The following is a 27,001-nucleotide window of genomic DNA, read 5'->3' on the forward strand; positions in this document are numbered from 1 at the left end:
ACTCCCAGACTGAGAATCCGATCTGGGAGAAAGTCGAGGTTTCCACATGGGGTTCTCTTAGCAAGAAGAGGTGGAAAACAGAGGTGGGGGGAGAGAAGAAGGGGAAAGTAAAAAAATAATAATAATAATAATAAAATCAAATAATTAAAAAAAAAAATCAAGTTTAAAAAAGGGAAATAATCCAGAGAGACGCCCCCGAAACCTAAAATGAATATTAAAAATGAATTTCACAGGGGCAATGGAGTTAGAGAAGAGGAGAGAGGGAAGAGGGGGGGGGGGAAGATCGGACTATGGCAAAAGACGGTTAATCCCAGAGTCCTGTATCCAGGAATACCAGGTACCACGTACCAGATTCCCTAACTTGAACCTTTTTGTCCCGAATGTTTGGTTCACTGAGTACCTACAGTAGGTAGATTCTACCTAGACAGTACTTACAGTACTTCTACTCCTCAAATGCTGCAGAATAGGGGTTGATGCCCTCCTGATTGGTGGACTACATGATTCAACAGCCTTAAAACGAGTTAGATTCAATTAGAAATACCCTTTACACTATAATCTACATACAATAAAACAAAACAAAATTACACATAATTTCGACTGACTCTCCTTTTCTCCCTAAACTGTCCACAAAAAAAGGAGAAGGCGAAAATGATGATCGTGCTGTGCCTGGTATCTGGAGAACACGATCGGCTCCACTCCTGTTGCCGACTGGATACTAGCGAACCAACGGAGCCATGGATTGAGTGGCTGGAAAGGTTTAGACGTGGGTCGGATATTTTTCTGTTTTTTATTTTCAATCATTTTCTCCCCCTGGAATTTGATTTCATTAGATTTTATTCGGGGTTTTTTATGATACACTGTACGTTGGCTGGCTGGACCCCCGTTTACATACCTTCTTCCACCTATTTTTCAATCCTAGATGGAGTCACTACACAACACTAGGAGATTTTTAATTTATCCAGAGTAAAAAATCTGGGTCAAGAAGGAAAAAGGAAGATTCCATCCCGCACGGCATAACAGAAAAAACGTGGGTGACATGCCCCTTGCCTACTGCTAAGAAATATGCAATCCTGCAGGACTAGCACTACATTAGTTTCGCCCGACACCTATGCACACATGCACACCAGTATGGAGTGACTGCTGCATACCTCCTTTAGCGCTTCATATATTAGGCCAATTCGTACTTGTATAATCTACGCATTGTTTATTGTTTACCCGTTTTACAAACATCCTTGCCTTACATGCCCACTTAGTTGCATGGCCTTAAACCGGAGATGGCGACTCCCCTACCTCCGTCCCTCGCGGTGGTTCATGTGGTTCATGTAAGTATAACAAGTGGGAACCAGGGTGTCGGGAAGCCCTGCTCTGTACAAGTTTCTGTTGCAAATATGGAACATCCCGTGGAGCTCATACTTTCTCCGCTGGGGGATTTCAAGTGAAACTTGTCCGGTTCAGAAGCTTCCTGCTTCCTCAAGGTGTACGCGTTCACTATCAATCTGAAGATTATTTTGGCCCCCTAGTTCGAGGGCCCGTACTTCGTAGAGTAGCCTGGCCCATACTGGCCTCTGGTTGCTGGGAATCCTGATCGGACTCCAGCCGGCACCAATGCAACCCTCGCAACCTGCGGGTTTTCCGGGCTATTTAGGCTTTCTAGACCTTCCAAATCCTTCTGCGTAAAGATTAATGCGGTCAACAGCTCAAGGCGCTAATTTGTATTCACTCTGTGCTCCATACTCCAGATGTAGAAGGTCGACAAAGCACTTATATCCTTATATCTACTACGATCATATCATATCATGGACTTTGAAACTTCGCCGTACTTAGACACAGGCATATGACCATTCCGTCATTCCCACGGCTATGATCCTCTACTCCAACCCCCTCTTTACTCCAATTCTGATCCCATTCCAATCATCACCATCCCATGACCCTGGATGAACCTCTCACGGTTAATCGATCAGATCATGGCTGGATCCATGGTTTCTCCCGTGCCAACAGAAACCTTCTTGCCTTCCTCTCTCTACCCCAGGTTCTCATCGGAAAAGCAACTACCGAATCCTGAATCCGATTAGATCACGCCCATCTATCTCCAACTCTGGATCTGATTTTGGGAGGCGAATATGGCTCGGGCAGATCATAGTGGGCTGACATAATCCGGACCACTTGCCCGTTCTATCCGAAGAACGAGAACCTTGGGGAATTTCTGTGCGATGTCCACGACAGTGGAGAACCGACAAGACAAAACGGGAAAGGAAAAACCTTTCCCTTGACCCATTTTTATTGCCGCCCGTCGAATCTCATTGGTCCTAAGCAGCCGAGCGTCGATCCTCCCAAACGTTTTCTGTCACTGGCACTGCAGAACACCCTTGCCCAAGGTTCATTTCAGGTCACACGTTAAGCTTTTCGCCGCATTTTGAAAAGCTGAACGTCATTCTTTGATCATGTCAGGTACTCGTCCGATAGATACAGTATATGGTATTTTCCTCTTCGGCAGATGCACCTCGTGTTGAGGTGCCGAACCTTAAAGCGGAGTCTCAATTTCAGGGTGAAGTTGAGCATGGATGGATGGTGGCGGCGCATCATCTCATCTCCTCGATGTCTATCATTCTTTTCTCCGCACGGAAACGACTACCACTACCACCAGATAGGCCTATCCACTACGGAGATTTTCTGGGCCCAGAAATCTTAGCGCGACTGTCGTGACTGGTATGTACATCACGTATCAGTCCGAAGTGTCCTGCAGAGTGGACATATCCACTTTTCTCTCCTCTTTTCTTTCCTGGCTATGCACTGCACCCCCTGACTCTCCGGCTGTCCTTGTTGGTCACTCTGTCTGGGTATAGCTTTCCCTTCTACCAGTTGCGTATGGCATGTCAATCATTCCCCACACTGATCATTCGTCCCACCCCCTAGTGATTTAGATCAACGCCCACGACCTCACGAAATAGGAGAGCTGTCCGGAAAATGTACGCGCTAAGTAAAATTATTTGCACATCTGCTCCTTTTCCCAGGGCCCGCTGGACGTTGCTCTGCTTTTTGGGGCATTTTTACTCTGTACGGAGTGGCTTTTCGGGATTCGGGCGATCCTTCCTCGTGCGCTGCCCTAATTGGCCTTATTTTCATCCGTCCTATTATACAGTCCTTTTTTTTCCCGAGCCGGTACTTGCAGTCTAGCTCTTTTGGTGTCTAGGTAAAGGATGCCAATGGAATTGGCTTTCGCTTTTGTCGGAGAATCATCCGGGTGGGTATCGACAATTAGATACATCCCCGGCAACGAGGATCCGGGATGTGAGCTCACGCATGCACAAACTAAAGTACCAGCCAAAGGTACGAAATACAGTACAAACACTATTTTTTGCTCTTTTTTCGGAGAATTTTCCAGCACGTGTGGTGTGGACTGATCGTTTGTGATGTGTATCCCGCATTGGAGTATGTGCTTTGTCTCCATTCTCCACGGTCTCACCAGTGTCCACCTCGTGCTCCATATCTCCCCTGAGAGCTGTCATCTTGGCCTTACAGAAATTAAACGCTCCATTCTTAATCCTCTGATCGTCGCCACTATCACGGAGCTAACATGACAGCTCTAGTCCCATTTTTAGGCCACTAATCTTGCTTATCGCAATGTTATTTTTTCACCTGCAGTCTAATCGATAAATTTAGGGATTTTTCATCGCACAAAGGCAAAATCAACTAGTTTTCTTGTGGAAATGAAATGAAATGAAATAAAGATTGAAAAATGAGGCCATTGTCTTTTGCATTTGCATGCAGTAGTTTAAAGTTTCTTATGCAGATAGCTAGATCGGGTGCTCTCATGCTCTAAATGGAAGAATAGAAAGTAATGAGCAGGGAAACTGTGAGGAATTTTGGTTTATCTATTTTGAAGAACTAATGAGTTGTACCCTTGGATCTTGAAAGATGCCAATGGACATCTAAATAGACATGTAGCAGAAGTTATCTGCCAAACAAAACAATTGGGAAATTGCTGACAACCCTACAGTGGTCATCACATAGAGCGCAAAACTGGGTGAAAGAAGTAATATGCATTGAACCTGATTACGCCCCTCATCTTCTTGCTCCTCAAAGTATATTCATCTAAACCAAATTTCATTTTTCCTTTCTGCGTACGCGCCCAGTGTCGCTTGCATTAGGATCTTCGCCGTTGAAGCCACACAAAGCGGGGATGATATGCACGCCTACTTCCCTATATGCATGACTACTCCACTGACCTATTCAAGCCTGTCTCGATACAAAATACTGTGCTCCATATTTAGTCCAGACTACTCCACATACATATCCACATCCACATTCATAATTTCTCAGTCAAGAAGAAAATTCTTGGAAAAGGAAGGAGCAGCAAAATAAACAAGGAACACTGTTTGAGCGAAGCATGTGCATACATACTGTACAGCCATCAATTCGCAATAAATCTACCAATCCAAATCACTTTTACTCTCCACCATCGGGATGTACATATTATCCGTGTTAACATCTGTCCGTGCGGAGGGAGATCAGCAAGCCAATGTTTCAGGATCCCATCCATATCAAGGAACAGACACCGGAGGAACCGATATATCGAACTGTGCTCGTTGTTCGTACAGCTCTATCAACTTTTGACAGGTCCGAAGTCCAAGTGCGAATACTAGTGGAAGATCAGATCCATTGCGGGATGCTTCCTGCTCAATTAACCAATCGCAGTGCGTAGGAGTTATTCCTGAAACGCGCAAAGAGGGTTTATGCAGACCCCATTGGATTATCAGGATTGGCGGGGGCGATAGTCATAACCCCGACGTGGTGCTGAAGGAACGAGCTGCATATTGATCGGTGGGATGGTGAACCTGATTTCAGGCTTTTGTTGGCTACGTGAGATAATTCATTGGTTCGCGCTTTTTCCTATATCTTCTGTTTATGCAGCTTGGGTAGTAGATTCGCCGTGTCACCTGTATTTATCTGTAGCATGTAAGCGCTACTTGGACCACGTGTGGTAACGAACGTGGTGTCGGTGTTTGTATCCTGAAGGATTTAGGCCAGGGTATGTTTTCGATATACCGGCAGTCAGTAGTTCCTAGCGGAGGTCTAGGTCAATTACCACTAGGGCTTCTCGGTCCCGACCGTGGGATTGTGATGAATAATGGGCCTGAATCACCCTGATCGCATCTACAGGCTACGACGGAGTAAATATTTCACTGCAATGATTGATTGGTCTTTAAGAGAGAAGAATCAAATGAGATGACGCGTGTTGTTTCAAGATCCTTGCTGTTCATATTCTAGACCAGACGATGTGCTTTGTATCAAACTTCCAATCTGACAATTGACGGACAACTTTTTATCAATCAAACAATCGATGATGATGATCCTTTTTCGCATGCTCCTTTCGTCCATCATCGGCTCAGGACTCCGCTCTTAGAATCACTCCACCGCCAGTTAGACCTCTTACCAGAAGAAGAGCCAGGTCAACAATGAAACTGTTAGGGTGAATCTGAAACAAGTTCGAGATTCTGTTGCTCCCGGGTAACAAAGCCGGGTTAGTGAAAGCGAGGCTACCTTACCTGTCTTGGCTGGTGTTCCAGTAGATTGGATTGGACCTAAGTCCAGACCAGACTACGGATTTTCCGAACTGCATATGCAATGGCTTGCTTGCTGGGAATGGGGAAAAGTTCTGGCCCTACGAAGAAGGTTCAGGTAGGTCGACCCCCTGTCTGTACAGTTTACAGAGTTGGTTAGTTAGTGGATATGGTGGATCAATATTCTACCAGCCTCCTCGAGATGTTTCACTTCGCGGAGGTCTAATTGCGGCTCTAACCATGGAAAAGTGTGTTATGGCGCGGTCATGACTAGAATAGTATTAGTGATAGAAAGAAAAGAAAAATCTGACATAAAAAAATCTCATATATAGCGACTAGTTGAATATATTCTCCTGAATCTGAATCATGAGTCCCATTTTAGTTAGTACATTCCATGGTCCAGAATTAACTTCTTGCGCCCTGCTAAGTGGAGCGTTGAGATACTATACTAGCCCGTCTATCGGGATATCTCCGGATACCAAGACTTGATTATTGAAAGGAAAAACGGTTATAGATATTTTATACTATCTATGCAACTAACCTGCATGGATGTAGTTGGTTGGTCGTGAGATAATGAAGAAGGAGGTGAGTTGTCATTGCAGTGTTTGGTGGAAATCTCCGACGGAGATGCGACGGGTCAAATTCTTCTAGTAAATCTTCGCAACTTAAATGGGTATATAGTTTCTCACATGTCAAACTTTCAGTTATTACTTCGTGTTTTTTCTTTAAAGGTCAAGTGCTTCTCTTTTGATTTCATGCAGAGTAGTATTGACCGGTCAATTCGGGGATTCCGAGTCGTTGTTTTCTTTGCAATATTCTGTGTTGTGCGTTTTCCAAAGTTGGCAGCCGTTGATCCATGCACTGGAGCCTGGGATAGATATTTTCCCTGACCATATATATGCAAGTGTCTGTTCAAACATACAGACTAGGCACTGCCCGACTCGATGTTGATGTTTGATCGCCCTTCCATCAATTCGCACAGGCCCTGAAGGCCTCCTTAAGCTTCTTACCCATATATACTTGGGTAAATTTCTATGGAGTGACTAATATTGTACATATCCACCGGAGAAATATAAATAAAGTGATTCGCACAAACAGCGGCTACAGCTCTTCAAGTTTCTGCTTCCGTATGACTCTCCACGGTATCCATCGGAATCAAGATCCTAAGTCATCACTGCCAGTAAGCTCAGCAGGTTGATATAGTGGAAAGTAACTTGAGATTTATGATATTCAAGATTGACTCGAGTATATTTTGAGTATCCCATTAGTTCAAGTTTATCACAAAATAGAAAGCCGTTGGTTCTGAGTCGACTTGAGTAGCCCATCTTTGCCCGATCATCATTCTTTTCTCATGTCGATGCAAAGAGCTGGCCCTCAGCTCACCTCGACGCATTTCGTATTTGAAATTCCATTTCGTTGTCATCCGAATACTGAGATAAATCTTGCAATCTGGCGCGGGGCAAGGGGGGGTCCGTTTGTATTGCCATAGGAGTGTTTGATACGGTGAACTGGGACTGGAGCCGATGCTTCGAGCAATTCGTATTATGTGATATATGTAACAATTTAAATTTCTACCAGCATATGGCCCACGGGTGTTATGCACAGGTTCAACTTGAGCCCCTTTCATAGCACATGTCTGCTTGTAAGTAAGTTCCCTTGTTTAATAGATCATGACTGCGTTCTTGAATTATGGAGTTGAGATTATATTGGCAAACACTTGAGTTTTTGCCGATTCTAAAGGGATTTCTTTAGATGTTATCTGGGTACTTTGAATTTTCTAATTGATACTTTCTTTTTTCACTATCCATCTATATATACCCATAGTATCATAGTTAATAGCACCATAAAGAAAACAATAAGCAGAAAGTCACCTGAATATACTATAATACATATGTACTAGATAAAGAAACTATTAGAAGACCATTTAAAGACGGATAATCATAGAAATACTACGGAACTAGGGCCTTTTTATATGGATCTTGATATTCCTGTTTTCCGTGGAATTGAGTCGCGAGTAACTGTTTTATATCGTTTCCTTCATACAATTTATTCAATGAGTCCACCTGCATGCTGTATGTCAAGTTTCAACAAAACTCATGGTGCTTCGATATAATTCTTGCATGAATGCCAGCATCAACACTACGAATTTACCTAGATAGTATTAACCCAGCAGAATCCCCAACAGCTGAAAGCCATTAAAAGAAGCACCCCGACAGTAGCACGCAACTACAATTATTTGCGTATAAATGAGCCTCTACGAAGATAGCCAACCAAAGACGGGACATCTCGCCGTCTCCCCATCTTTCTTTCTTTCTTTCTTTCTTTCTTTCTTTCTTTCTTTCTTTCTTTCTTTCTTTCTTTCTTTCTTTCTTTCTTTCTTTCTTTCTTTCTTTCTTTCTTTCTTTTTTTTTTCTTTTTTTCTTTTTTTACTTTAAGTCTTCCAGGGTTAACGCAAGATCACATCGACACATGCGCAACCCTGGATACACAGCCTTTGAAGTGCAAGACTACTACCTATCATGGAGGCAGAAGTAATGGCAATGAGCTCCCATAAAGAGTGCACTAGCTGTTCAAGGCTACAGAGTCTACTAAGTACAAAATTATCTACTATGTAATACCTAGTATGAAACAATGAGAACTTGAAGGACAATAATCATGATGTCGGTATACAAATGGTGATTATGTTACCGATTACTGCTACTAGTAGTAGTAGTTTCGAGCCTGAAGTCGCTTTGTTCAGTATGAATACCTGCGGAAGTATATACATGCAATCAGCTACCTAGGTAGTAAGCTCCCATAAAGAGGTAGCTGCATGATGGAATGATCCAATGCCGGACAAAGCACAGAAGCTCCAAGACAATACTGCTAAATCTTGTGGCACAGATATGAAACGAATCGATACCCATAACTATACGAGGACTCCGTGCAGCTGTAAGAACTTTTCCCGACGAGCTCTCCTTCAAGCTGAACATTGCACAATACACCACCCTGCGGTACAGGAAATGCTAATCATGCAACGCTCTTTTAGCTCTTTCGTAAGTCGAGCTTGCATGGGAATAGAACCATTTCAAGGGCACCTGTGTTATTAGAGCATTGGATGCCGCGCGCCGCAATCGGACTTCAGTTCCGGTTTATCAAAGTATAATCGACATAGTATTAAGCCGGGATCACGGCTTCCCATTTTTCTCTCTGGTTTCTCTGCTTCTGTCTGCCTGCCAAAATGGATAAATTGCTGCAATTAGTTCTGATACAAATTGCCTACGTAAAAATTCGTAATGTGTTGTACAGTTAGTTATATTGGTTCTGTAAGAACTTTCACGGTAAATTTCGCCAACTGGTGAACGGGCGGATGGCGGTTAGACAAGGATCTCAGGAATGCAATCCACGATAAGCTTGAATGACCTTCATTTCGTTCCACAAAAACATTTTAATCAGCATTTTATGTATTGCGAGTGGGATACTCATTTTCCACATCATTTCCAATACATAATCCCACCAGCGGAGGATATTAAAGTCGTGTATACTTTGAAGTATGGCGTGTTTGGTACCAGGCAAGCTCCGGGTTTGCATTGTTTGCAATAAGCCTACACCGGCCGCTCCCGAAGGGGAAGCGCCCTTAGGTAATCGGGAAAGTTTGTTCCCAACATCTCAATCGGAAAAGTATCGCTATCTCCCTCCCTCAACCTCCCTTCTCCATCCTTCAATTGGGCATATTCTTGCATCATGCTCTTCCGTACTGCGGCCCGCCAGGCTGCGCCCCTGCGCCGCCAGGCTTTCGCCCCTATCACCCGTCGCTCCGTCACCACCGATGCCGCCTCAGCGCACGCCGAGAACATCCCGCAGGTTTGTTGAGCCCCGTCCGGAAAACCTGGAAAACCCTCTCCACGTCCATTTGACACTCAATGCTAATGTTTGCGACTTCGCTGTCTAGGAGGACGACAAGCCCTTCACCGTCCGTCTCTCCGACGAGAGCTTCGAGACCTACGAGCTCGATCCTCCACCTTACACTCTGGAGACCACCAAGAAGGAGCTGAAGCAGATGTACCACGACATGGTCTCGATCAGGTATGCGCCAACTGCTATATACGGAGCTGTTATCGGAATCAATCGCTAATCTCTTTCGTTTGCTACATTATAGACGTATGGAGATGGCCGCCGACCGCCTGTACAAGGAGAAGAAGATCCGTGGTTTCTGTCACCTGTCCACCGGTCAGGAGGCCGTCGCTGTCGGTATTGAGCACGCTATCAATCGTCAGGACAAAATTATCACTGCCTACCGTTGCCACGGTTTCGCTTTGATGCGTGGTGGTACCGTCAAGTCCATCATTGGTGAGCTGCTCGGTCGCCGCGAGGGTATCGCGTACGGCAAGGGTGGTTCTATGCACATGTTCGCCGAGAACTTCTACGGTGGTAACGGTATTGTCGGTGCCCAGGTGCCCGTCGGTGCTGGTCTGGCTTTTGCCCAGCAGTACAACGAGCAGCCCAACACCTCCATCATCCTCTACGGTGATGGTGCCTCCAACCAGGGCCAGGTCTTCGAGGCCTTCAACATGGCTAAGCTGTGGAACCTCCCCGCTCTGTTCGGTTGTGAGAGTATGTTATTGAATTCTCCCTCCTAATATTCTCGGCGCCACGCGATTCCCTAGACTAACATATTCATTTTTAGACAACAAGTACGGTATGGGTACCTCCGCCGCCCGCTCCTCCGCCCTGACCGAGTACTACAAGCGTGGTCAGTACATTCCCGGTATTAAGGTCAACGCCATGGACGTTCTGGCCACCAAGGCCGCCGTTCAGTACGGTAAGGACTACGCCGTCTCCGGCAAGGGTCCTCTCGTCTTCGAGTACGTCACCTACCGTTACGGTGGTCACTCCATGTCCGACCCCGGTACCACCTACCGTAGCCGTGAGGAGATCCAGCGCATGCGTAGCACCAACGACCCCATCGCCGGTCTCAAGCAGAAGATGCTCGAGTGGAAGGTCACCTCCGAGGAGGAACTTAAGGGCATCGACAAGGCCGCCCGTGCCTATGTCGACGCCGAGGTCGCCGAGGCCGAAAACATGGCCGTTCCCGACAACACCTCCCGCATCCTGTTCGAGGACATCTACGTCCGCGGCTCCGAGCCCCGCTGGATGCGTGGTCGTACCGTTGACGAGACCTTCTACTACTAGAGGGCTTGTTTTTTCTGCTTTATATCTCACCCAAAACTTGCATGACGGTACCGATCTAGGCCAAGCTCCCATAATTGGGGTCTAAAAAAAGCTATTATCTTGGGGGGCTTTCAGAGAAAACCTCTCCTGGATCGGGGGTCTCAAGCAGGGCCATGTTCCAACCTATCTATCAACCATTCTGTAATTTAGCCGATGACTACTCTTTCCCTATTTTCTTTGTTTCATGCGCTTCTGTTTTTCTCTAGAGTAGAGCAAATGTCATCATTTTGGTTCGCTACCTTCGCTCTTGTAGATCTAGATAAGTATGCAAGTTGAACCTAGGACAATCCATATATCATTTTCCGTTTATATGAATTCTATCAAAAGGGCTTTGAAAACAGACGTAGTACATGGCACTTGTCCGTGTAAAGTTTGTGAAAAGCTTTGCCGATTTATTGGGTATCATACTGCTGCTAAAAAGAAAAAAAAGGTAGAAATACAGCAAGAACTCACACCCCTTCTTCTCCCACGCGATGAAGTTTATGTTGGAAGCATAGAGAAGCAAATCTTATCAACTGAGGATAGAAAATTCCTCAGAAATGAGTTCAGCTAGACCCATGTCGCAGCATTTGAAGTATCATCTCCTGCGTCTTCTGCACAGAATCGAGTTTTTCTTCCAATGCAGCCCGATCTCGGCTCAATTCCCTCCGCAACTCAGCTCGCATCTCATGGCGCAATTCTTCTTTGATACGATCAATGTCCGAGGTAGAGGTACATTGCTGCAAGTGCGATGAACTCGATGGAAACCGATGAGGACCAGACTCGGAGGCTGCCTGCACCAATGCCGAAATCACAGGCGAAGACCGAGGATCTGGGCCCCCATTCGCTGAGGCCGTATCGAGGTGTTTATTCAATTTTCCCAATGTTTCCAATACAGCATTGAACATGTGATTGTTTTGTGGAGTCGGATTTAAAATGGGATTCAACTCCAGATTCGTATGTGGTAAGCCAGGCGGCGGGCTCATTGAAACACTAACCGGTAGTGTAGATGAGCGAGCCGTCATATGAAGTGGTGTAGTGAACATTGAGTCATAACCCGGCGGTAGCTTAGTAGCAGATGGTATTGACGGCGCCACAGGATCAAATGCATGTGCCCCCGCCACCATCGGCATTGCACCAGGTCCAACAGCACCAGAACCAAACACACCCGCCGAAGATGCGTCTAGGAACTCCTCATCGTGCAGCTCACCACCGGACTGGAGATCTTCCCGCCTATCATCACTAGAACTCCCAGTCGGGGCATGCACATCTGGAGGCTCAATATGCCCCGCCCCTTGATCGTCAGGTCTGATTACTGAGCTGCGCCGGCGTATCATCTCGTCGCGCTTCGCGATCCGCTGTATCTCTGCCTGTTCCCACCGTATCCACGTCGGCATCCACGCATCGAGAACAGCACACCACTGTGGATTCATGGAGTCCTCTGTTAGAGTCACCCCTGTGAGTTCGCGGGAGCTCTGGTCCTCTAAAAACTTAAGACGCTGCTTCGTCACCATCTCCACCTTCCGACGGACAGAATGCCATGAGTACGGCCTGCCATGGGCGCGGGTGAATTCTTCTGCTATGGTACGCCACCAGTTGCAGATGTCGCTGCGTTTGCCGAAGGTGTGTGCGTTTTTATTGCAGATCTCGAAGAGAGATACTTCTTCTTTTGTTGTTAGTCGTTTGCCGTGTTTGCGGCTTATTTCGATCTCTGTCTCGTCTATTTCTGTGTGGCTGCGTTTGGTACCTCGTTTTGTGGGCGGGGAATTGTCTTTTCTATTGCTAGAGGGTAAGTTTTGGTTGTTTCGTGGTTGATTGATCTGTGTCATTGGTACTGGGTAGATTCCTGATTGGGTGTTGAATGGGCGTATCCCTGGAGATAAGCCGGTGCCCTTCTGTATTGGAGGCTGGTAGGCTGATTGACGAGCAGCTTGCGAAAAGGAGCCGACCATTGATGCTGTATTAATGCTTTGAAGTGGTTGGTTGGCATCCATAGAGGTATGGATGGCTTAAAGCGGAAGTAGAGTAATAAGACAGCCACTATTAATTGCAGGGCCAAGGCCAGTTTGTAATTGATGTGGTTTGTTGATGAGTGGGAAGAACGTGTGGCCCCGGAAGAAGAAGAAACTCTTGACCGACTTATATTGAAGTCGCAAATTTAAGGCAGGCGCTTGAACTCTTCCATCAAATGTTGAGGACCTAATACCTTCCTGCTGTAGTACTTCGTTGATACAGGTGCGCGGGTCGATCGCGGGGGAGAAGTGCAAATCAGGCGGGAAGTTTTGCAATTTTAAGGCGGACGGTAATTTTCGGTCGCAATTTTCATGATTTGCAAACTGTGGATCCACTCTATAGAGTATCTAGGTATGAGGCATTATGTTCTATTAATCTACTAGGCTTTGGGTCTAGAAACTGGTATATGGGCGTATAATGCCTTAAATTATAGATGACTTGAAAAGTGGTTGTTTGTTATACATCTCAGTCATTTGTTGAAGTCGTAAACAGAAAAATCTTCAACCAGTAACGACCATTGGCCAACCATGCTAGTTTCAATGTTACGTAGATAAAGTAATGAAGATGTCTGGTATAGCTGAAACAATTCCAAAAAAAAAGACAGGTGTATAGGTGTATTTAAAGTAAAACCAAAAAGTGGAAATCAGTTATAGCATGCAAAGAAAATCTATGTAAGCTGAAGCCAAAGCGTCAACCCTCAGCCATATCATCATAAATCATGAACTAACTCCTAGAAACATCGATCACACAACTGGTAAGTCCTCCTTGGAGGCACCGGTGCTGTTGGGGTCACGCTTGGGAATATCCATATCGTAGCTAGGATCAGCCTCACGGTGTCTTCGACCCACGAATAACCAACGGAACCCGCGTGCAGTAGCCTTGACCAGATCCCACGGGTTCATAGCATCAACAAAGGCTTTGATGCCCATCCATCCACCATGATACCGTCGCTCAGTGCCGTCTTTCATGTCTTCTTGGGTGATGACATAGGAGCTCCATGGGAAGCCCCAGAAATGTAGAATGGCGAACAAGAACATCTCGATACAGATGAGGAGGTTTGGCAGTCCATTGTTCCAATCGTATAATTGGACTTTGGCGGATGATTTGATCGTTCCAGACGAGGTAAGGTAATCGATGATGGTCTTTAGGAAGTTTTGCATTAGATCTCATTGTACGTTTCAGTGGGGAGTTGGAATTCAATATTTTTGAGACTTACCGTTTGCCAGAAGGAGAGGAAAATCACTAGCTTGATGCAGAGAATCTTCAGGAAGGGCCGATGGTGCGCGATGTCTCCTTTAATTTGAATGTAGTACTGGATCAAGCAGTACATGGCAATGGTGACTGCAATCGACTCAAGAACGATGACCTGTTCTATGTTAGTTCTCGTTCTCTCGGACTCTAAGACCTGGTGTTTTTCTTACCCAGATATGCGCAAACTTGGGGCTGTCCGAGTTCTGGCAATAGCGGTCTGCAGCCTCAGCTGCCACGGCGATTACGGTCAGAACCACTCGCAGAATACAGTATTGAAAAACGCCGATCCAGATCACCTGTTTAGTTGTGTTAGCATTCTTGTGCTTTCATCCTTTTCTTCTCTTGGTTATCCTAAGGGTTGGGTGATGTTGTCATACATTGAACCAAGTAAGTCCGCTTCGAGGCTTGCGCCAAACCCCTTTATCGCGACTTCCACAACAGCATTTTTGGAACCAGTTGAGGGGCCAAACCCAGTTCACGGGAACAATGGTGCGGAAATACTCTTTTTGTGAGTGCAGGTCGGGCGCAATGTAAGAGGAGAGGAGAGCGAAAAAGGAGGCGATCGCAAATGGCTCGTAACAGTTGCCGATCAGATCGTAATAGACTGAGTATCGGTAGAAGTAGACACAGAGGAAACCAGTGATAGAATAGATGGGTATCATAAAAAGAATTCGAATGATGCTGTAGCAACGAAGAATCAATATCGAGAACTGGGAGTAAAGGGTATAGGAGGTGCCTTACTGTCGCTGCTCCGCGGGGTTACTGTAATGCGTGGCATGGCCTAGCATTATAATCCCGGCGAGAATGGAGGCCAGTACGGTGAAGATGGCGCATAGATACACCGCTAAGGTGTGGAAGGTAATACCTCCATCCCAGAGGTTGACCTCATGGACTATTCGCAAGGTACAAATGTGAGTCCGAGGAGCAAAATAAACTTGATTAAGCTTTTTGACTTACTTGTGATATTCTCCTCGGTGGAATTACACGTGGGCCAAGTCATCTTGGCACAAGTTTGAACCGTAGAGCCTGGGAATGGTTGAACTTGAAGTAAATACTATCCAGGGATGATAATCAGTGGAAACTTCCCCAGCCACCAGATCTTGGCGGTTATAAGAAGAATTATCACTCCCAGTGACGTATGAAAGAGTTGCGTTGTCACGCAGCGAGAAATTTGCCATAGTACATCCCGGTTCCACTTTATTCCCAATATTGATCGATCATGGTCGGGAAGTGCTTGTTTTTTCGGCACCAGTGCGGGACGCCGCGTAATACGTCGGTGGGGTCGTACATAAATCTATGCAGATATCCGTACATTATGTGCTTCAGTCAAATTCAAGATGGGGGCTTTATTCAAGTTGAACTTGAAGATAGTGTATATGCCATACCTAATTATCATGGTGTATGTACTTCATATTTAAGTCCACGCATGATTAAGTTTGACTAGGTACATTCAATCCAAGGTTGAATATTATGGTAAAATGGCGGTTGTATCTTATTCCGTTTATCCCAGTTTCATAGAGATGAATTATAGACTATAATTTTCTATGCATAGGGCTGTGTCCAGCCTTGAGCCAAGACAGGATCTTCAGATGCACAACTCAGATGATCCTTACTAGCGTTGAATCGGTGCTTAACTGTTTCAAGCATTTCTTCTGTTTTGCCCCTCCATAAAAGGTAATAGTCACCCAATACGTCCAGCCCCCACAAACAGTACACGTTGTATTTTGCCTCTCAGATTGCATTTATACGATATACTCGAGGACTTGAAACACATATCTACTAGCCACATTTCTCTAGAATTACGCGGCGATGGCAAGCTTGGGGCGATGCATTTTGGGGCTCAACCTCGCAGATGTCTCCAGATGTGGCAGTTACTGCAGACATTCTGTTTAAAAATGAACGCTCGAGTGGAAAATTGGCCCAAATATGAGAGTGCGATGTGAGTCTCGATCGCGTAATACTAAGAAGATGAGGGGGTAAATAGCATTCCGGTGCTGGTGCGGCACTCTCGCACTAGCACTCGGAGTTCTGTATACTGATCAGCCATTTGGAGGTGGTGATACCTGTCATATTTATTCATCTTTTTTTAAAAGAAAAAAAAAATAACTACATAGAGGGAGGAAAGAGGTATCAATAATTGTGAATATACCCGTTGGATGGGATGCGATTGCATTTAGCCAATTTCAATATGTGATACTAAGAATACTAAGAATATCATAAGCCATTATCATCGTTAAATTGTTGTTAGCTTACTTCGCCGGATACTTGTCGCAGAGCTTTCGCATCTTGTCTATCGAGTCGCCCCGATACTCCCCTCCAAATATGGCATGGTGATTGAGTTGGTGATATCTGTCAAAGCCTAGTTAGCTCCCCCGAACGCGACGGTAGATAACACAAACACAAACGACGGCACGGTATAAACTTACAGCTGATACAAGCCAACTCGGTCTTCATACTCATGTGCAGGAGACGTCTTTGGCAACAGGCGGTGATACTCTTGGAAGAATCCTGCACTAAAGCCTCCAAATAATGTCAAAATACCCATCTCAAACTCGCTGTGGCACCAGCTTGAAGAAGGATCGAATACCACGTCCCCCACCTCTTCGGTCCCCCAGATCGTTCCACGCATCTTGTTACCGTTCCAAAGATTTCCGTGCACCGTAACCGGCGTAATTCCACTGGAGCCACCCAGGTGGCCGTCCGCAAGCAAGTGATGGATCGGCCCAGCGATAGTCTTCTCCACCCAGTAACGTAGCTCATGGTCAAGTCCCTGTTTCACTTCGCACTCATGCAGAATAGTTCGCATGCGGTATTCGACGAAAAAGTCGTGCCATGAGGTAGAGTATTTCTTCGACTGGGGGGTAGGTCCGCAGTACGTGACGGCCGGGAAGCCGAAAACTGGACTAGCGTAGCCTTCGGGGATCGAGGCTGGCGTGGCGTGTAGCTGGGCCAGCTTCTGTGCTAGACTCAAGCCAGTGCTGGGCTTTCCGGTGTTGTCGCGGTCAAGGAATTCTGTTACCAAGAAGCATCCAATGGATGAGGTAAGATTCCCATGAGCGAGAGGAGTTGGAGTTACAGATGGACATGCTGTATGCATTGCTTCGAGAGAGAGGTATTCACCTGCAAATGCTGTTAGTACATAAAAAAGCTACCGAGTGAGGGTTAGATAATAAATTATGGGATGTTAGGAGACTTTACCAAGGTATAGATCGTCGGTTGTCTCGTTGAATCGGGTTTTCATGAAATATTTCCGCGGCTCTCCGTCAATCTCAGTGAAGATAGTTGCTTTCATGGAGAAACCAAGAGGGCCGAACAGCTCGACCCTTGTTTTCTCTGGATCGAGTGAAAGCGACTCGAAGATGGCCGGGTCGGAAAGCTTGGAATTTGCTTCTATGATTTCTGGATCGAGCTCGGCTTTCTGGGCATCACCGGCGTCGCTTGGTTGTTCCTTGGGTACGCTTGACTTCTGATCAGTTGAGTCATCCTTCCCAACTACCACCCAGTCTGCCTTCGGGACTGCTGGCTCATAGTCTCCTGGTTTGACTATAGAAAGCAGCTGAGATACAGTATCATGGTTATTCTCCTTAGCAAGCTCCGCCGCCGGTGCCCCGTGTTTGTCCACAACGGAGGAGTCCGCACCACGAGCAACCAGTGCAGCTACGACATCGGTGTGGCCATTCCCGGCAGCTCGATGCATAGCCGTCTGGCCATCAAGTGATGTGGTGTTTATCGCGGCGTTTGCTTCCAGCAAAAGGTGAACGACGTCTGCATGGCCTTGCCAAGCTGCCTGTTGCAGAATAGTCTCACCACGAGCATCTGCCGCATTGACATCTGCATGATGCTCCAATAGAAGGCTTACTGTTGAGACATCACCGGTCCATGCCGCTCTGTGTAGAGCAGTCCATCCATCTTCATCTCGAGACTTAACATCGGCTCCCCATTTGAGGAGCACAGATAGAATATCGTGCTTGCCGTTAAACACGGCCATGTCCAATGCTGTCCTGCCTCTCATATCGCGGGCATTGACGTCCGCACCGCTTTCCAACATTGTAAGCAAGGTTGTCAGTTGTCCGGATTGCGCGGTGTTCATAATCGGAGTACATGAATCCCGATCTCTTGCATTTGGGTTTGCTCCTCGTTGGAGCAGAGTTCGGGTCGTCAAATTGTGGCCATTGATTGCTGCCATATTAAGTGCTGTCCGCCCTCCCAGATCCTTCGCTTCCAGGACTGCAGAGTTATCCAGAAGGAAAGCAACGGCCCCCTCATGTCCACTACTCGCTGCAATGTGCAAAGGAGTATTCAAAGCGCTGTCTCGAATGTCAACGTTCACGCCACTATCCAGAAGCAGTCTCAGTATTGGAACCCAGCCCTTCGAGGCTGCTCCGTGGAGAGCTTGTTTTCCGTCTTTTGCTTTCGCATATATGTTAGCACCTGCCTCAATCAATAGACGGACTAGTTTCTCGTGTCCACTTTGTGCTGCCTCACGAAGAGGCGTGAACCCATACGTGGACTCTGATACGTCGATAATAGCTCCATGATCCAAAAGTAGTTTTGCCAACTCTAAATATCCCTTCTCTGCGGCTCGATAGAGTGGTGTATATCCGCGGAAAGAATCAATGACATTGACATCGGATCCGCTTTGTAGCTGAACTCGCGATATCTCCACTAACCCAAACGAAGAAGCAATCCACAGAGCATCGGGCTGACGAGGGAATCCTTGACTGTAACCGTGGTAGAGATATTCAGGAATGCACATTATCTGTGTACAGCTGGTTAATCGATCATTCTGGTTCAATAATTCCAGTATTCGCTCCTTCAAGGTCTCCTGTGATTCCCCTTGTGCGTGTTCACCCCAATGCTGAGCAGCATAGAGAAGGAATGGGTTTCTCTTTAGCCGATACTCTAGCTCCCTGTCATTGCCGCAAGGGTTGGCGCCCATTGCATCAAAGGAGAGATAGGTGAGACATGTACTCGCAATTGTGGTTTCAGCCTCTGGGAACTTTTCTTTGCGGGTGCTCTCAAAATAAGTATGCAACGTATAGTGGACCAGCCGAACTGTGTTGGTGGTTTGATCAATCATGATAAGTCCACAGCATACTAGGATAATTATGTCCTCGTCAGTGAGATTGTCTTCGTCGAGTTCATTTTCTCCCTCTTCTACAGCAAGGGCGTGGCGTAGTTCAAGGATTGTCAAGGCCCTCTTTGTGCTCGTAATCCATGCCAAAACACGATGTGCCAGGTCTCGATCCTCAGCACTCTGGTAAGAAATTCTCTCCATTGCTTCATCATATGAAGCGTTTAGAGAAGTTGGAAGATCATGTAAAGCCGCTCTAATAGCCTTGGGTGTTGTCTTATTCTCGAGCGAATCCATATGGAGTCGAGCAAGCAAGAACCTGAGATGTTAGGTACAAGAACAATATTATCATTAAAGTCAGAAAAATAGGATAAGTAGCACGTACATTCCATTTGCTTTTTTAACGACAGTCTCTCTGATTTCGTCCAGTAAATGTGGGTGGGATTTGCCATGTCTGGCGATTCGGTTGGCCTGAGAAATCCTAGCATTCACGTATTTGAGGACATCTTCATCGGTTGCGATAACCTCGATACTAGTATCATCTTCGAATATTTCTTCAAGACCAGCGTAATTTCTTGCTGTGATCATCATATTGCACTTGGACGACCGGAATTGCAGAAGCTCGGCTGCGAGTTCTGAGCGAACACCCATGACCTCAGGACTTTCGTCTAGCGCATCTGCAATAACGAAAACTTTCTCATAAGAGTTGATCAGGTTCTTCAAAATCTTGGATATGTCCTGCAGGCTAGGTCGCGTGTCACGGTCGCTGTGGCGGCGATACAAGGAAATCAAGTCTTCCGGTACCACATCCCCGCTCTGAAGTAACTGCTTCAGAAGACTAGCAATGAGATTGGTAACCGTTTGTTCTGCCTGCTCCTTGTAGTTGCAGTAGATGACAAGGACGCTGACGCGGACGACTTTAAAATGGGCCTTGAGATGTTCAACAACAACAGATGCGATTGTGGTCTTACCGCTGCCGGGAATGCCTGAGCACCGCAGGAGTTTGTTGGCACCGCTAACCCAATCTTTGAACTCTGGGGAATTCAGCAACCACTGATTGGTGCCCTCTTGTCTCCTGCGAAAAATATCATCTTGGCGGCCCAGGAAGTTTAGAGGTGATAACCAGCTAGCGATATTGCGTCGCATCTCGTCCCTTGAGTTATCTTGCAGACTCATAACACCCACTGCTATGCCCTCAATTCCGGCCTCGATACCGGCAACTTCAGTACGCAGCTCCATGACGCCGACTTCCACTCCTCCTACACTGTCTTTCGTAGCCTGCGATATGGCCATATGGTTCTCCTGCAAGACAAGTGTTATGAGGCTCTTCACACGTTCGATTCGAGCTAAGGCGTCTCTGATTTCGGATTCACTAAAAGCCCAGATTAGGTTCCTTCCAAGCCGTGGCTCTAACTTCCGGTTAAGGAACTCTAAAGTCGACTTGAGTTGTTGTAGAGATCCCTCTTCCCCTCCGATAGTCGAAAAGGCGGCAAGCCACGGGTCCTGGTCTGTCTTAGCCGCATCTGCACGCTGCTTAAGGCTCAACAGCACACCAACAAGGCTGACTATCTCGAGTGTGAGAGCCTTCCGCTCTTTCGGAGCTGTCGCAACTTTATTGACATAATTCACAATGCTCATGGATAATTGGATCAATTGTCCAACCGACGCAGCTAGACCCACTAGACTGACTGGGTCCATTGTGGGTATCGCCGCTATCTAGCGGAAGTTTATGTCCAAACGGAAGCTGCTCGTGTGCTCCGGACTCCGTTGGGGGACGCGCAATGAAGTTCGTATCTTTTAAAATTAAGCAGAATTTGGAGGCATTTGATCTGAAATCCGATAAGATGCGGGGCTGCCAGGTATAAATTGGGTAAATTGACATATTTCTAGTGAGTATTCCTTCGAGAGTTAGCCAAGGCATTGACCACGTCACGCTGCCCAAGAGCCTCATCATGGCGGCTACATAGATTATGATCATCTTCAATGTACATGCTCTGCTTGACTGACAATGCACAGTTCTCGGGCTGTGATTAATTGAACTATAATTGATAAAGTCCTTCAGATATAGCTACCTCAAGTCTTATAGCCCCCATATCTAGATAATCAATATTTACGTTGTTGAACGAAGCGACGAAAAGTACCAACTTGAAGTTCCAATGCTCGTACTTGTTTTGGGTGGCTGTCTTATGGGCTGTAAGCACTAAAGAAAGCATGCATATGTACAGCACATACTCTCGGGTTAGGCTGATTCGAATATGAAAGTCCAATGATGATCATTCCTTCCGGGGGTCAGTGCCGAGACGAGAGGGGTAATTGGAACAGAATCAGCCTTGGACTGCGACCGATTCCAAGATTCCAAGTCACGCAATATAATCTGTTAAGTAGGATGAAGTTCATGAGGTTTACAGTATTTGAAGTATTTGTATATTCATTTACAAACCATCACAGCTATGGTGGTACAGAGGGCCAGTAGAACCCGAGGAACAAACAGAAAATAAAGCACCAACACCAGGGTCAACACAAGCACCAAAAGAGATATGCAGTGGAGGGGTAAAGTTCGAAAAGGATACCCAATAATACACTTGAGGGAAATAGGGGGAGATGGAAGGGTAGTGGCAGTAATAGAAAACAGGAAGACATCATCTAGTAGAGCTGTCTGACCATAAACACTCTACCAACGTCTCTTCAAGTACCAACCATAGGCTGGGGTGGCAATCGCCTCACTGAAGGGGGTGGGTACTTCGGCGAAACCAGGACGGGCAACGGGGTGACGCAGGTATACAGCAGCACAGATGTTCTGGTTGACTTCGAGGTAACGAGGAATGAAAGCAAAAGCAGACATGTAATCGCGAGGGCGCCAGGGAGTGGCGTATGGCTTGGAGGTGTCGATGGGGTTGTCGCGCATCTGGGTAAGGGCGCGGCGAAGAATATCGAATTCTTCATCGCTCAATTCTGACGTGTCGACTTCGTTGCCCTCTGTGGCTTTCTGGAAGGCCTCAGATAGCTTGTCACCAGCCTCAGGTGTTGATGGCTTGGCCTCCGCGGCGGCTTCCGTGGAAGCATCAGACTCAGCAGACTGCTCTTGAACTTCCTTCTTCTTCTTGTCTTCCTTGGGCTTCTTCTCAGCCCGCTTAGCATTCAGCATCAATGTAAGCTCAGAGAACTGCGCCTCCAAGCTGTCTGTAAGAATCGTACTGGTTTCGGAGCGGGACAGCACTCGGCGCACAGCCTTCTGGAAGCCGCGCAGTTCTTGCTTGCGCTTGGCAGCAAGGTCTTTGTCTGTCGACATTATAGACTTGGCCTGAGCCATCAAGATTTTGAGGGTACCACGAGAGTCTTCCTTTTTGGGCTTCTCTGAGGACTCTGATTTCTTCTCGCCCTCGGCCTCGGCTTCAGCTTCAGCCTCTTCTTCGGCTTCCTTCAGCTTCAATTGACGTGTCTCTCGTCGCTCGAATGCCGTCTTTGGGGCACCGGTCGCAAACATGACGCGTTCGGGATCAACCTGGAAGAGATCGCCCGGGTTGAGTAGGTAGCTGGGGTGTCTCATCTAGTAGCAACATAAAGGATTAGTATCCAAGTAGCTTTCAACAAGACCTCAGTGATATCAAATACCTTTTGTCCATTGACAGTGACAGCACCGTGGATAACAAATTGTCTCGCTTGTCGGGCACTGCTAGCGAACAGTGCTCGGAAAATGGCAACATCAAGCCGGCGCTCCAGGGGGGCAAATGCCATATGGGTATACGGAACAAGGCGGGCGGGTTGTCTCTCTTCTTTTGTGAGTAAACCAGAGCCACGACCGGCCGACATCTTGGATCCATCATCTGCGGCAAGATCGGCTGTGTTCATGGGGAAAACGCTGCGGATGCGCTTGGAGAACATGCGCTTCCATTGACCTTCGCGGACCTGTTCTCCGTGGTAGGCACGCGAGATAGCCTTGGCAGCCCATCTTTGCTGGAAGAATGTGCGGTTGACGGTGGGGGGAGATCGGAATCGCTGTAGGTTATACAAGTTGTATTTGTTCCATGATTGACGGATTTTCTAAGACGGATAACATGGTTAGTGGCTTGTTTCGGTGAAAATTTAGGAATTGCAATTGACATACCCCCTTGGACAGAGTATTACTGGCCCTATTCCTCATGATGGCGACTCCGAAGAACTCAATGTGGGGGAAGGAATTGGTGGTCAGAAATTGTGACTATGGCTTCACTTGATGAACACCTCCGGCCCAAAACTTCGATGACACGTGACTAGATTACATTCCACTCCGGTGTTTCGCCTGCAAAATAAGGCCGCAAATTATAGAGCTTATCATTGGCTGAACCATGTCTCGCTTACCCCTAGTTCAATCTGACCGCCCTGACCGCCCTGGGCCACGGGTATTTATACTTCTCTCTCCTTCCGTCTTTCCTCTCCTTTTTCTTTTCTTCTTCATACTTACCTTGTTTGGGTGGCTGCGATCATGAAGGCGGCCCACCACAGATTGGTCCCTGCATTGCACATCGCGGCGGAACAGTTTGTTCAACGGCCTTCGGGTCATTGACAGGCGTATTCTTTGGCACTCTCCATTTATGGAACTTTTCTTTTCATCAATTCTTGGGTCAGTGACCCGAGCTTGGAGAAGGGAATAAAATAGTTTAGCAAGTAAAATATCTCATAGCTTCCCCTTGTAATAGAAGGATAGTTTGATAAACATTTCGTTTGACCATTGGTTCACGCTGTTCCTGTCTTGGTATTTAGTGGAGAAGATTACCCAGCTTCATGCACGGATAGATAGGCTTTCATCTCTCTTCTGGGGTCCCGTACTCTTCTTTGTTCTTTCTTTGTTCTTGCGACCTTGCTTACGAGCCGCATGAAAGAGCGTACAGCAATATGCGAAATTGGCTTCCATATTTTACATAGAGAGACTATCTCCAGTACCACTCAATATGCCGGGTCGAGGTAATCCTTCCTTTGAGATTGGTCTTGGTTGGCTTCAATACAAGGCAGTAAAGCTCAGAAGGTAAGATAGGTGTAAATTGTCAATAACTATTGGTATCTCAGACTCGTAAAATTCATAAAACAGATGCTGCTAATAAAACTCCAATGCCGTGTCGCGCCATGCCAACTATGCAAAAAAGATCTCAAAATAGTACAAATTTTAACTCTTCGGCTCACTCTCGCCGAGAGCTGGGGAACACTTCGGCTAACGACTCCGCTTCTTGGGGGTTAGTCCAGTCCTCTAGAAGTTCATGTGCCATGTCAACGGTCTCGTCATCAATTCCGGCCTCAAGGACGGATCCATCACAAAACGCCAAGCGAGTTAGAACCACTAGGTGTTTTTGTTTAGCTCCCGGCACACGCGATAGTTTATCTTGCATATTGATGGAAGATCCATGGCGGCGCATGACCCCGAATATTAGCCGCATGAGCCCGTTAACTAAGGCGAATCGAAGCTCCTGCTCGGGAGGCGATGAATATAATGCGTCTAGCTCGTCATGGATCGAACGAAATAGACGTGCTAATGCATTTGGGTGTGTAGCAATAATCATGCTGCCATGCTCCCGGGCCGGCGCGGCTGGGTTGAACGCGAGTGATTCTAACAAGAGTAAAGCCTCGAGGCGCATTGCACAAATATCGTGCGGGGGATAAGGCTCCATGCCCTCGTCTGGTAATACGGGTTCACTGAGCATATGGGAAAGCCGATCGATGATCCACCTTTGCACATCACCCTGTGCTCCTTCCGAGGACATTATGGGGCCGAACGAGTCTGGTCGAACACTGGTTGATAGTAGATGGATGACGAGTACCACGTCCTTTAGTCGCTGTGAGCCGTGTAGCATTACCAATATGAAGGTATGCCGGACTTGTCGCCAGAAATCATCTAGTGCGCTTTTGATATGTAACAGCTCATATGCCATTTGATATAGAAGGCGCAGTCCTTCTGTTGAATCAACTTCCGGGTTTAGGTCTGATTGGGGTGTTTGTCGTAGTACCCTCGCCTTTTCTCGTGCAGTGGGGGAGAATTTAAAGCGAGGAACCGCATTGACCTCAACAGAATCTTGCAATGTAATGACCAGAGGCTGAATTAGGTCTGGAAGAGGGGTGTCGCTCATTGTTAACACGCAGCGGATGATACTGAGAAATCGAGGAACGGGCTCATAAAATCGTTCTGTTATTGTACGATGCAGCAGTGGGCCGATCGTATAGATGTATTCCAGGACATAGCTGCCTTTATCCAACTTGGCCAATTCATCCAAGACGATTCGAGATATTGGTCGAGTCGATTCTGAGGGGAAGCAGACCTTCGACAACGCCTCAATATCAGTCTCCTGTCCCGGAACCATACAATGATTGAAAAGAAGTTTCATAGCACGCTGGTTGCGCACGTTTAATCCGGTCAGATGAATATCGTCCTCTTCGAAGGGCGGATCAGGATCATCGGCAGGGGCGTCAACCATAATTAACTCCCCGGAAGGACTTAAATGTGGTCCGACCGGACAGTCTAGGCTGGATTGCCGTTTCCGCTTGCCCGCGCCAGTTGGAGTTGATCGCTTCGACCGAGATGCCGACTTACTGGGCGACACCGCAGCCATCTCATCATCGTCAAAGCCATCTCGAAACGCAAGAACGCGGTTTTTTCTTGGCGTGACAGGTGCATTCTTCTCCTCATCTCGCTGCCTTGACTTATAATTGCGAAATCGATGTGACTCGTCTACCAATTCATTCTGAAGGAATATGTTCTCCGTTGCAAGCATTTTCCCTTCGGACATCGCTGCTTCAACCGCTTGTTTATGTTCCGTTGCCTGGTCCGCTATGGCTTGACGCAATGCTTTCATCTGCCGCTCGTGGTCCTCGGCCACCCTATTCTGTTTAGATCGGATAATAGCGATCTCTCCGGCTTTGGTTTCGACTTGGACTCGGGCCTCGGCCAATTCTCGTCGCATTTGTTCCTTTTCTCGTTCTAGCTGTAATAGTTATAGGTGTCAGCAAAAGTGGATTAGTGAGACGCGCGGTTCATCAAGCATACCTTTTCAAGGTGAGCCTGCCATTGGTGAATACCCTCGTCACCTTGTTCATCCACATCCATAGCGTCGTATATCGCACTACCCGCGGCCATTCCATGATTTGTTGCTAGTAAATTGTGACCCTGGTGAAGCGCCACATTATCGTGAACCTCCGCCTCCAGCTCACCGACTTCCAGCGTATCATATTCGTTCGTATATCCGGTGTGCAAGCGTGGAGGTGGCTTCAGAGTACCAGAGGCGTGGATCGATGGCTGCGCCAGCGGTTGCGGGATAGAGTCCCTCGGCACAGTCCGATCATGGCCATGATGATATTGTGAAGCTTGACCTTGGGTAGCTTGATAGGCGCTTTGTTCTAACTCAACCCATGTTCCAGGCGGTAGAGAATCGAACTCATCGGAGAAGAAGTCATCGTCGTTGTCTTCCATGCCCCCGCCATGAATTAACAGAGGTTTGAGTAAGGACGGGAAGAGAAGTGAAGTGGGAGGAGGTTTTTTTGGATTTCTCTTAGACGTGCATCAGCATGTTTAGTCGTCAGAACAAGTTGATTCCACCTCGTATGAATGGCAGTACTTTCATCGCTAGACGCGTGAAGATGAAGCTGACCGCTTTCCACGCGATCTCGGGTAGAGGCCATCTCCGCCTTAGTGCCTGAGGCTTCCATGTCGGCACGAACTAACTATAAAACAAGCATGATTTGAGTAAAACTACTTAGTTACTATGGGAGATTATTTGATCTTGAAATCAAGTATGCTGGGCTTGTAAGCTCTCAATTCAGATTATGCTTGTTACATAAAAATAGTGCGAAACGAGAAAATTACTATTTAGAAATCGCGGCTGCTTCTTTCATGCCTTTTGGCATGCCGGACATATTTTGAGTTGTCATTTCGCAGAGAGAAAAAATTCAA

At 46.8% G+C, this 27,001-nt stretch overlaps 8 protein-coding genes across 8 annotated transcripts; 1 reads left to right on the forward strand and 7 right to left on the reverse strand.

The window, feature by feature from the left end:
- Positions 1-9,284: 9,284 nt before the first annotated feature.
- N7478_007915 (pyruvate dehydrogenase (acetyl-transferring) subunit E1 alpha) lies at positions 9,285-10,733 on the forward strand (the record flags this gene model as incomplete). Its single annotated transcript, XM_056924129.1, has 4 exons — positions 9,285-9,404; positions 9,493-9,626; positions 9,700-10,154; positions 10,228-10,733. 4 exons carry the CDS (start codon positions 9,285-9,287, stop codon positions 10,731-10,733), a joined length of 1,215 nt encoding a protein of 404 aa, XP_056776855.1.
- Positions 10,734-11,317: 584 nt separating this feature from the next.
- On the reverse strand, positions 11,318-12,703 carry N7478_007916 (uncharacterized protein; the record flags this gene model as incomplete). Its single annotated transcript, XM_056924130.1, has 1 exon — positions 11,318-12,703. One exon carries the CDS (start codon positions 12,701-12,703, stop codon positions 11,318-11,320), a length of 1,386 nt encoding a protein of 461 aa, XP_056776856.1.
- An 804-nt stretch (positions 12,704-13,507) lies between these two features.
- Positions 13,508-15,015, reverse strand: N7478_007917 (OSTA/TMEM184 family protein; the record flags this gene model as incomplete). Its single annotated transcript, XM_056924131.1, has 6 exons — positions 13,508-13,906; positions 13,981-14,130; positions 14,186-14,311; positions 14,393-14,696; positions 14,757-14,907; positions 14,973-15,015. The coding sequence occupies 6 exons, from the start codon at positions 15,013-15,015 to the stop codon at positions 13,508-13,510; spliced, it is 1,173 nt and encodes a 390-aa protein (XP_056776857.1).
- Positions 15,016-16,437: 1,422 nt separating this feature from the next.
- On the reverse strand, positions 16,438-17,112 carry N7478_007918 (putative fructosamine-3-kinase; the record flags this gene model as incomplete). The annotated part of the gene is made up of 1 exon (XM_056924132.1): positions 16,438-17,112. One exon carries the CDS (start codon positions 17,110-17,112, stop codon positions 16,438-16,440), a length of 675 nt encoding a protein of 224 aa, XP_056776858.1.
- Positions 17,113-17,199: 87 nt separating this feature from the next.
- Positions 17,200-19,386, reverse strand: N7478_007919 (ankyrin repeat domain-containing protein; the record flags this gene model as incomplete). Its single annotated transcript, XM_056924133.1, has 1 exon — positions 17,200-19,386. One exon carries the CDS (start codon positions 19,384-19,386, stop codon positions 17,200-17,202), a length of 2,187 nt encoding a protein of 728 aa, XP_056776859.1.
- A 60-nt stretch (positions 19,387-19,446) lies between these two features.
- Positions 19,447-20,787, reverse strand: N7478_007920 (uncharacterized protein; the record flags this gene model as incomplete). Its single annotated transcript, XM_056924134.1, has 1 exon — positions 19,447-20,787. One exon carries the CDS (start codon positions 20,785-20,787, stop codon positions 19,447-19,449), a length of 1,341 nt encoding a protein of 446 aa, XP_056776860.1.
- Positions 20,788-21,760: 973 nt separating this feature from the next.
- On the reverse strand, positions 21,761-23,230 carry N7478_007921 (mitochondrial 37S ribosomal protein uS4m; the record flags this gene model as incomplete). Its single annotated transcript, XM_056924135.1, has 3 exons — positions 21,761-22,636; positions 22,702-23,130; positions 23,195-23,230. The coding sequence occupies 3 exons, from the start codon at positions 23,228-23,230 to the stop codon at positions 21,761-21,763; spliced, it is 1,341 nt and encodes a 446-aa protein (XP_056776861.1).
- A 1,012-nt stretch (positions 23,231-24,242) lies between these two features.
- Positions 24,243-26,521, reverse strand: N7478_007922 (uncharacterized protein; the record flags this gene model as incomplete). Its single annotated transcript, XM_056924136.1, has 2 exons — positions 24,243-26,036; positions 26,099-26,521. The coding sequence occupies 2 exons, from the start codon at positions 26,519-26,521 to the stop codon at positions 24,243-24,245; spliced, it is 2,217 nt and encodes a 738-aa protein (XP_056776862.1).
- Between the last annotated feature and the right edge of the window lie 480 nt (positions 26,522-27,001).

The sequence above is a fragment of the Penicillium angulare genome, assembly GCF_028827245.1.
Source record: "Penicillium angulare strain IBT 27051 chromosome Unknown utg000005l_segment0_segment0, whole genome shotgun sequence".
Classification (NCBI taxonomy): Eukaryota; Fungi; Ascomycota; class Eurotiomycetes; order Eurotiales; family Aspergillaceae; genus Penicillium; species Penicillium angulare.